At 37.7% G+C, this 10,307-nt stretch overlaps 2 protein-coding genes across 2 annotated transcripts; both read left to right on the top strand.

Annotated features, from left to right (window-relative positions):
* Positions 1-2,340: 2,340 nt before the first annotated feature.
* LOC114362834 (microsomal glutathione S-transferase 1-like) lies at positions 2,341-3,017 on the top strand. Its single transcript, XM_028318377.1, has one exon. The coding sequence runs from the start codon at positions 2,435-2,437 to the stop codon at positions 2,873-2,875; it is 441 nt and encodes a 146-aa protein (XP_028174178.1). The 5' UTR covers positions 2,341-2,434; the 3' UTR covers positions 2,876-3,017.
* A 2,515-nt stretch (positions 3,018-5,532) lies between these two features.
* Positions 5,533-8,298, top strand: LOC114362831 (uncharacterized). Its single transcript, XM_028318370.1, has 2 exons — positions 5,533-6,910; positions 7,540-8,298. Exons 1-2 carry the CDS (start codon positions 6,461-6,463, stop codon positions 8,017-8,019), a joined length of 930 nt encoding a protein of 309 aa, XP_028174171.1. The 5' UTR covers positions 5,533-6,460; the 3' UTR covers positions 8,020-8,298.
* Positions 8,299-10,307: the final 2,009 nt, after the last annotated feature.

Here is a 10,307-nt window from a genome sequence, read left to right as displayed (position 1 = left end):
TATCTTTTGAACCTTTGAAATGGCAATTAATTTTAAAATCCTTTATATTTCACCTTTCGCTCAACAAATTGAGTTCTTATCTACCAATGACTGAAGATTTTACTAGTAAAGTGTGTAAAGTGTGTTAAGCTGAAATTTTACAGTGAATAAATGCTTATTTCAAGTGGGTATGTATATGTAATATAGTGCCTAAGAGTTGGCGCACACCGTTGATTTTTAGTTGGCCGATAGTTGTGCCCGATTTTAATTTGTATGAAGAATCGACCAAATCGAATCGGCGTAGTGTGCGCACTCCCATACATGTCTATACTGATCAACTGCCCGACTAACTATCGGCCGACGAAAAATCAACGGTGTGCGCCTACTCTAAATAACACCATGTATGCGTTTGCACGATTAATTAAGTACATATTTTGATCCTGTAAATTCAAACAAACGCCTTTAAGTTTTGGTTCAGCAACATCGCGTGTCATCGCCGTATGCCGTCGTATGCGCCCAGACACATTAACATGACTGTAGTTTCAGTACTTTCAGTTCTGTGGTGGGTAACACTAACCTTGCATCTAGGTATTCAGTGTATAGTCCAGGAGATAAAATTAACTCCCATGTCATTTCCAGAAAGGCATCTAAGATGCAATAAAACGTACTAAGTATGGAACATAATTATGTTTGATTAAGTGCCGTAGGCGTAGGGATTTAATTTATTGTAAGTACTAGTTATTTTCTAAATACATAATTTTATTATGTTTATTTTTCTGAAATAATGTCCTAAGTAAAAAAATAAGAATTTCTAATTTAATCAAATCGATCTACCTACTATAATTATTGATCTGATTTGTCTATCTAATATATACTTCTAATGATAAGCCCGCATATAATGAATTTTTTTGTGTTGCTAAAGTTTTAATATTTGCAAAAATAACTTACCTAAATAATAAATAAGGCCTAGTGTCTATGCTAGTGTTTAACAGGGTAATATCAGAGGGACATGCGCCGCAGGATTGTCTCAGAAACTTGCGTGTAAATGTGACCAGGCGCCCGCAACTGGGTTATCTAACGTACGAAAATGCTTTTTATATCTCTTTCATTTTCCGTTGGGTTGAAAGAGAAGAAGACAACATCCTACAGGGTAAAGCGAGCTTGCAGGTTGGCACGAAATGCACATCCCATTCAACTCGTGTTACATTTTGTAGAAGGCCCTGATAAATATTAGATTTGGTTCCCATGACGATGTTCACTGAGTAGGTAGTTTGTCGAAGTTAAATTACCTGCACTAAGCCACACTAAGCTTAGTTTAATGGTGGACGTTTATTTCACAATAATTTTATTAATCTTGCAAAAACGTTCACAAAAGTGACCGATTCTCCAAAAAAACATCCTACATTATTTTATTACCACCTCGATAATCTTTACCACTTTGAGGGGTTTTCCAATTTCCAAACACCACAATCACGGTAGTGTGATATACATTAATGGGCAAGGAATACATTAAATTTTGATTTTGACCCTACTTATCATTTACCTTTGTACCCATCGATAAATGCACACATACCAAAGCCCAGTCATATTACAACACAAGCTTAAAAAACACTGATAAAGCAAAACACGCTTGAAGTTAGTAGCGAGCCGCTATGCATAATCTACAACCACAGAATAAGTAATAGTACAGGTACAGAAGGATTACTCCGCAAGACGATTTAAATAAATGCGAGTCTTGCTACGACGCGATACAGTGGAATTCAGCTCGCACAGCACTACGTACCTACAATTTTATTCACCTACAAGTTTTGTCTCTTTCTATCGCGTGCCTCTGAACTCTTCTTACGCTGTTAGGGTTGCTGTCTAGTGAAAAAATAATTAATCTACTTATTTGTAATGAGGTACGTATGTAGGTAAGTATGCATTCATTATGGAAAACCTTGGGAGAGGCCTTTGTCCAGCAGTGGACGTCATTTGGCTGAAACGAACGAACGCATTCTGAGCAGTAGTCATAGTAGGTTAGGTTCCTATACTATCCTAAGAATTATTGATTACCTACATGGCCAACATACCTTTCAGCATCTTTGGGAAGCGAAAAAAAAAAGATAAATCCGGTAGATTTCTTTTCGAATTTAAACACCCGAACGCCGCACAATATTTCTTTCTCTTTATGTCCATTTTTAAATAATACTTCGATCATAGAATTATAATCATACTACAACGCACGCCAGCGTCCTGACGGGCGCGCGCGTGACACTCGACTGATATAATACCCGCCGGCGGGGCGCTTCGCTGTAGGTAATTATCGGATGTACCGCGCGGAGTGAGCCAGGCCTGCTACAACTTCAACCAACATAAAAACGAACGAATGACTTTGACAGTGAACCCGTTGACACGGCTAGGTGAAGAAGTGTTACCAGCGAACCATTAACATAAACGGAAAACCGGTATTACAATGACTTTTTCGCCGATTGTACAATCGTTTCTCTTTTACTCGGCCGTTCTGGCCCTGAAGATGCTCGTCGTGACGTTATTGACTTCACTGACTCGCATAGCCAGAGGTGTGTACGCAAATCCAGAAGATGCAAAAGCGGCAAAAGGGAAGGTGAAGTACGATGACCCCGCCGTGGAGCGCGTTCGACGCGCGCATTTGAACGACATGGAGAACATTCCAGTTTTTTGGGTTTTGGGAGCGCTGTACTTGACCACTGACCCTGTGGCTGCATGGGCCCTCCTACTCTTCCGTGCATACACTGTGTCCAGGATTATCCACACCATCGTGTACGCCGTCGTGCCATTACCGCAACCATCGCGAGGCCTGGCTTTCATGGTGCCCTATGTCATCAAGTGGTATATGGGTGCTATGGTAGTCCTTCACTACGCCACGGCAATGTGATATGTGATAACTGATGAACTTAGGTTATAAAATTGTTTTTTTTGCTCGGTGAATGGAATTTTAGTTATTTATTCATATTTTATATGTGTATTGTTTTATTGTTTTATTGTTGCTGTGAGCGTAATAAATTTATTTTGTCATGCTCTTGTTTTTCTGTGAAATACGAGTAAATATTCCTTTTAAACTGTTTGGTATAAGGGGTCATCCATAAAGTACGTCACACGTAAAGAGGGGGGGAGGGGGTTGACAAAGTGTGACATGGTGTGACAAGGGGTGGGAGGGGTCCTAAGTTTCGTGACGTCAAATTTCAATTGTTTCAAATATTTGATATAATGTTGATTTCATAAAAAAAAGTACTTAATTTAAATGGAAATAAAACTAATTTCGGAACTGCTGTTAATTTAATAATTTTTCGATGTGAAATTGCAAAACATGTGACGTCACACTAGGGAGGGGGGGGGTCTCAGAAATGTGACCACCTGTGACAAGGACGGAGGGGGGGTCAAAAAATCATGAAATTCGTGTGACGTACTTTATGGATGGCCCCTAATTTAAAGCAATGTAATTTTGAGTAGGTATACAGTTAGGTAAGTAATACATAAGAGTAGTATCTACTTTACTTTTCTGAAAATTCAATTTATGTACCTATCAAATCTGCGGTTCGATACGAAAATAAAACCAATTAATTATTGATAGTCTTACGAGTATGTTGTGTGCAATAGAGAGATCTATCAATTTGACCTCTTAGTTCATTGAGTATTTTTTAAGGCTGAGTTGCATCATACAAAAAACACCGATTATCGTCAAAGTTTCGGTCAAAGTTAGGTGGTGCAACTCAGCCTAAGCATATTTCACCTTTTGAATCGGTACGTATAGATGTCCCACGCTGAACTGTCCCACCAAACTCAATGACAGGGGGACGCTACCATCGTTCAACTTTATGGTTTCCAACATGGCAAAAATCGGAACCAGCGATCCGGTATTGACGGTGGCGCCCCGCTGTCAATGTCATGGGTAGGACAGTTCAGTATTTTGGAACTATAAAGACTACGAACTACTTGTAAATATCGCAACAGCGCTAAGCGCGCCACTCGTGTTTCTTTTTAAACATTTTATAGCTTTGGGCTAAATCCTTTCAGCCTTTTACTTTACTAGTATTTTCATCCCATTCATAAATTCAAAGCACATATTAAAAGTACCTTAATGAAAAAGGGCTAATATAAAGTCGATGATTATTTAAAAGATAAAAATGTTTGGGATGCGTAACTGCCTAGCTCGCATAAATATTTATAACTTATGTATTTTGAAAACCTGTAAACCTTTGAAAAAGAGGCTGACAATAGTGTCTGAGTTTCTTGCGCTGCTTCTTCTCAGCACTGGCCCATTTATTGTCCTGAAGCAGTGGTAGGGTTAATACTGGGACGTGTAAAAGTGCTTTTTTAAAGCCTACTTACAGAAATAAATGAGTTTTATGAGTTTTTTTTTTATCATTCCTTGAGTTGAGCACTTGATGATTCTGCTATTTCGTAATGTCTATAAATCTTGAGACGTACCTATCTATTTTTTTATCCTCTCCTCCACAAAGAAGAACGGTCATCTGTGACCCAGGCCCGACAGAAACGAGACATACCTCATTTTTTTTGTCATGTCTTAATTAGTTAAATTATATATTTTTTATATTCGAAATCTATGTATAACACCAAAATATTACCCTTTGTTTTTGTTCAGGCGTTATACAAAAACTAACACAAAATGCCTATTTATCACCAAAATTGGTAAATGTATGTACCTAAATGTCTATTACAGCTGCTATGGAATATGTATCTAGGCGACCTGGAGATACAGCCGGATTATACAGGGTGGAAACGAGAAGTTACAAAATCCAAAAATTCAATGTTACCAGCTTCCATAATCTGTAACCTATTATTGGTACCATTTGAAAGAGCTCGTGAAGCACTTTCAGAATCAGTAACTAGTTTTTCGATATCTTGTGTAGTTTAGAAATAATCGAGTGAGATCACTTATCGTTCCATATGTATAACCACCCTGTATAATCCGGCTGTATCACCAGGTCACCTAGATACATTCCATAGCAGCTGTAATAGACATTTAGGTACATACATTTACCAATTTTGGTGATAAATAGGCAATTTGTATTAGTTTTTGTATAACGCCTGAACAAAAACAAAGGGTAATATTTTGGTGTTATACATAGATTTCGAATATAAAAAATATATAATTTAACTAATCAAGACATGACAAAAAACTGAGGTATGTCTCGTTTCTGTCGGGTCTGGGTTTTTTTTGTATGGGGCGTGACCGTTCTTCTTTTGTTTCGTTTGGTGCGTTTCGTTTCGCGCTCGACTTCAAAGTTAGACAGCGAAAGTATTTTAGATACCTAATTATATTTATTAAAAAAAAATGCCACCAATGGTTTCCTTCAAAAGAAAAAGAGGTCATCTTTTTCTTAAGATTTAAATAGTGGCATGTTTTGAAATAGTCTATGGTTTGACCGAAGCATTGTATGTACGTAGGTAGGTAGGTACGTACCTACGTCCAACTAAAAATAAACACGATAGCGAAGCGATACGAAGCTGGCCGATACCAATCGCGCGAGAACGAATCACTGGGCCACTGGCACAGATTTTAATAGTACTGTCAAATACTGTCATCTGTCACTGCGCGTAAATTGTGTTGTGAGAGTGTTTTTAACAAACAAACAATGGGGAGTATTTCATTAAATCTGAATAACCCTGCTGTTCAGGCTTATCTCGTGAGCGCGGGAGTGTTGAAGCTTAACATGGCGGTGTGGGGGCTCACTTCGAGATCCACATACAAGAGACGTGAACATGTGTTTGTTACTGAGGATAATATTTTTTTTATCGTTGCAGCGCTGTACCTTAGCACGGCTCCCGAGCCAGAACTGGCCGTGGATTTGTTTAAAATATACACTATAGGCCGAATCGGGCACACCATTGTGTATGACTTTACGCCATTAAGAGCAATATGTGCCAGTTTCCCCTTCTTCACTACAGTCTGCATGAGTGTTAGCGTAGTTATGTTCTATGCCAAAGCATTTCAACGCTGAATGAGTGTAAATTACAGTTTTACGGACAAAATTAGTACATATTTAGTTTTTTTTAATTTCGTATTTGATTTTGGTATGCAATATTAATTGATTTACTTTATTTATTGGAATAAGTCAGCCAGATGATTCAGGTGCAAGCTACACTTGTGTGCAGAGGATTCCATGCATTTAACGATGGTTTACGGCCAATAAGATTGAGAGATGATAAAATGTTTTGATATGATAGCGTACACAGTAACAGGTGACAGCATATCAAGGCAAACTGGCATCTAATCTAGATGTAATAGATGCTAAAAAAAGTGTAGTCAGACTTGTACATGTATGTCGGCTCAAAACGGAACAAAGCACTTATTGCGTAAGGCACCGGCCGGCGAGCGTAGCGAGTCCGAGCGAGAGAATAGCGACGACCATACGAGTCGACAGACGCCGATCACGAGGCAGACGGCATACGTTGTGCAAACGTTGTGTTGAGAAACATTTTATATAAAATCATAATCATGGCGAGCATTTCTCTGGACAATCCTGCTGTGCAGTCCTATCTCTTCTACTCGGGCGTGTTGAGCCTGAAAATGCTTGGGATGTCGTCGCTCACTGCAAGGCAAAGGTTTGCAAAAAAAGTGTTCGCGAACGAGGAGGACGCCTCATCTGCGAAAGGTGTTGTAAAATTCGACGACCCGGACGTCGAGAGAGTGAGGCGCGCACATTTGAACGATTTGGAGAATATTCCTGTGTTCTTCGCTGTGGGAGCTTTGTATCTGACTACGGCGCCTGACAACGATCTGGCCGTGAACCTGTTTCGGGCGTACGCCGCCGGGCGGATCTTGCACACCGTGGTGTACGCCATAAAACCTTTGCCTCAGCCGGCGAGGGCGATCGCCTTCAGTGTGCCTTGCTTCATCACAATCTTCATGGGCGTTAAAGTGGTCATGCACTACGCTAAAGCGTTTTAGATATAACAAGGCATTTGTGATAATTTTATTATAGTGTCCTAAGCAGCAGAATTTTGTTAAAATATCAAATTGATGTGTTTTAGTTTAGCAGTAAGTAGCTATGTACAAATATTATTATATGAAACGAATGAGTAAAAATGGTATTTATTATTTATCAGAAATAACTACCTATAATACCTACCAAAATGTCAACTTATTCATAGGTTAAAGATTAGCTAACGATGCAAAAAGCAGCCTTCATTTTAGGAAATACATAATATTTAATGTTTGAAAATGTCTCTCAACAAGAAACAAACATCAATGATGATGTCATACTCGGATTGTATGTGACTAAACAAAAATTGCTTGTTTCAGTGCAAAATAACTCAAAGAACATAATATAGCGTGTAATGAAATGAAATTAATGTTCATACCAAGATTTTACTAGAATAGTATTAAATAGGTATCTGTCATACGACTACGAGCGAAGTTGCTCTCTGTCTGTCACATACAATTTTGTAGAGACGCGCGACTGAACACCGCGGTCATATCGTGGAACGGTAAAATATTACGTCACCCAGACAACAACAACAGCCGTGAACAGCTTGGGCTTGGCCGACCGGCTTATTCACTGATAGACACTGTAGAATAACGCCCGCGTACGTAAAATTTACACAATGGTACTTTCTGTCAGCGATCCAGCGGTACAGTCGTACATATTCTATTCAGCTATATTGGGCTTGAAGCTGTTAGCCGTAGCAGTGTTGACTGGGCGCGTGCGCTACAAGAAGAAAGTGTTCGCCAACCAAGAAGATGCTAGGACTAGAGACAGCAAAGTGAAGTACGACGACCCAGATGTAGAGCGAGTGAGACGGGCCCATTTGAATGATTTGGAGAACATTCCTGTATTTTGGGTGCTTGGTGCGTTGTACCTGACGACGGCGCCGGTTGCTTCGTGGGCAACGTTGCTGTTCCGAGTGTTTACGATTGGTCGGCTGATCCACACTTTCGTGTATGCTATTGTACCGTTACCGCAGCCAGCAAGAGGAATCTCCTTCGGTATCCCGTATCTTATTAACATATACATGGGTGTGCAAGTCGTGATGCACTACGTTTCGGCATGGTAAAGTTTATCGACCGCTAGTGATAGTGTGATGTGTTAGTGAAAACTGAGGTCCATATTATGAAATGACACGTGAAACAATTCTAGCTTGTTATGGTCTAACTAAATCATTATTTATTTAATCATTTTTAATAGTTTCAGTAGAACTGTTTTCAATTGAGTTATTAGCGCTGTTTCATAATAAGACATGCCTGAGAGTGTTACGTGTTTAACGTGTTGGTTTTTCTATTTGATACTTTTTGTATTTTTGTTTAAAACGGGGTATTATAAAAAATCTTAAAATGGTTGTGTTTTTATTAAACCCATAGTTACAGTTAAATAATTTAGGTACCTACTTATTTAAAAGTAGGCATAAGGCAAAATAGGTAGGTAATGCATGACAGACACTTTTTTATCTCTATTACTTTTCTGGCGATAAGAAAATTTATTTCCATAACAATCTTAATTCTCACAGAATTAATATTAGTCTGACCGTTTTTTACATAGTTTTTTATACACTGTAGTAGAGAAAGTTATGCCTTCGATGAAAGAGATTTTAATTACGGTGTTAAGGAAATTATCTCCTAAATTCTAACAAACCAATGGAACTGAGAGAGAACATATACTCGTAAGCTTTGTTAACTAATTGCCTTTAAAATATTAGTGGGTATAGCATAAGTACCTACTCGTATAATATTAAAAAAAAACAAGGAATTTCTTAACATCAACAGTAATAATTGTATCAAAGCACACTATAGAATGATCGCTGGTTATTTATTTCATAACGTTCAATTTAGACCAATTTAGACTATACCAAACGTAGCTCCGTTCTGCAGCGCTTAATTCAAAGTAATTGAGTGCAAATACCGTAAAGGCTTGTATTAGTTTATAGGTGGGGCAGTGCGGGCTATAACTGCGACCATCCCCTGTTCTGGGGCAATAAACACATTTCTTTAAGCCACACGACCTCCCTTTCGGCTTTATTCCGAAAGCCATTCGGATGTTTACTGCCACCGTTCGTTCCACATTATTGCTTTGTTATTGCAGAGGAACGCGTTTTGAATTTTAACATCAGTCGATTATTGAGCTTCTAATAGCCAATAACATTAAATTATCTAAATTCTTGACGTATATAAAATTAAAAAAATATTTGAGACACCAAAAGCTTCAAATATACAGACATGTTTCGTGGTTAACTAAAATGAAAAAAAAAAAAACAATAAATAATAATAAAATAACAATTTCCAATTAAGTTTTTTTTTGTTATATGAAAAGTTTTCATAAAGCGCATTGTCAATGTTCAGGAGTCATTTTCTTTCGGTGATTTAGGTATATTGATATTTTAACGTCATTACACCGTGTAATTATTTTTTTTGTTTTTTTTCCTGTGATAATTTTAATGTAGAATGAACAAATTTCGAGTCGAATATAATTCGACCTTTGTAACTGACCCATTAAATTGACATAATTACTGGATACCGATTTAAAAAGATCACGATGACTGCGCAAAATTTTGTATTTGTACAAATAACATGCTCGGCATTGCTCGGTATTCCTCACTCGTCGTATACGTGCTCATAATATCAGTCAACAACAAGCCAGATAATTGTTCTTTATCTACCTGCCCCACCCGATTAACTACTTACTGATGCTAAAACTAATTGATAGGAAGGGAACATAAGTGTACACGAACTACAATAACAACAATTTATATTATGTTGATTCCAAATGAACTAAATCTATCTCGTTTTGTATACAGGGTGTTTTCTTTGTTTGGTGCTCCAACGAAAAGGTTTATTCCGTCTCAAATAACAATTTTCATAGGGGGACTAAAATCTATAATGTGTCTCTGTTGAGACTTTTTATTTATCCGAATATCTCTTAGATGTTGACTATACCTACTACAAATTAAACTTCCAGTGTTAGATAAATTGAGAATGATTTGTATTTAACAACTTTTCAAGTTTACAACAGTTTACAATCAGTTTTCTCACTAACTCTTTGTATTTCAGAATCGGAAGAGAACCAACCTCCACACGTCATTTACATTACCTTCTTGAAAGTTACATGCATTTTATTATTTTGAGTATTCGTAAGCAAATAGGTAGGTATTTATTTAGATAATAGGCCTCAGTTGAACTTTGAACTAGCTAAGTCACAAGGCTGCTAATGCTGCTATTTACTTACTTGCTACAATGTTTTTAAATAGGTAGGTACTTAAAGGATGTAGTAGATAGTTATATTCTTCTGTTTACAAAATCTAACGTGAGAATTTCACTGAATGATAAAAATGTTAATTCCATGACGCCTTCG

Source organism: Ostrinia furnacalis, unplaced genomic scaffold (assembly GCF_004193835.3).
Source record: "Ostrinia furnacalis isolate ACB-3 unplaced genomic scaffold, ASM419383v2 OfSCF6789, whole genome shotgun sequence".
Classification (NCBI taxonomy): Eukaryota; Metazoa; Arthropoda; class Insecta; order Lepidoptera; family Crambidae; genus Ostrinia; species Ostrinia furnacalis.
This window is presented reverse-complemented; position numbering and strand designations above follow the sequence as displayed.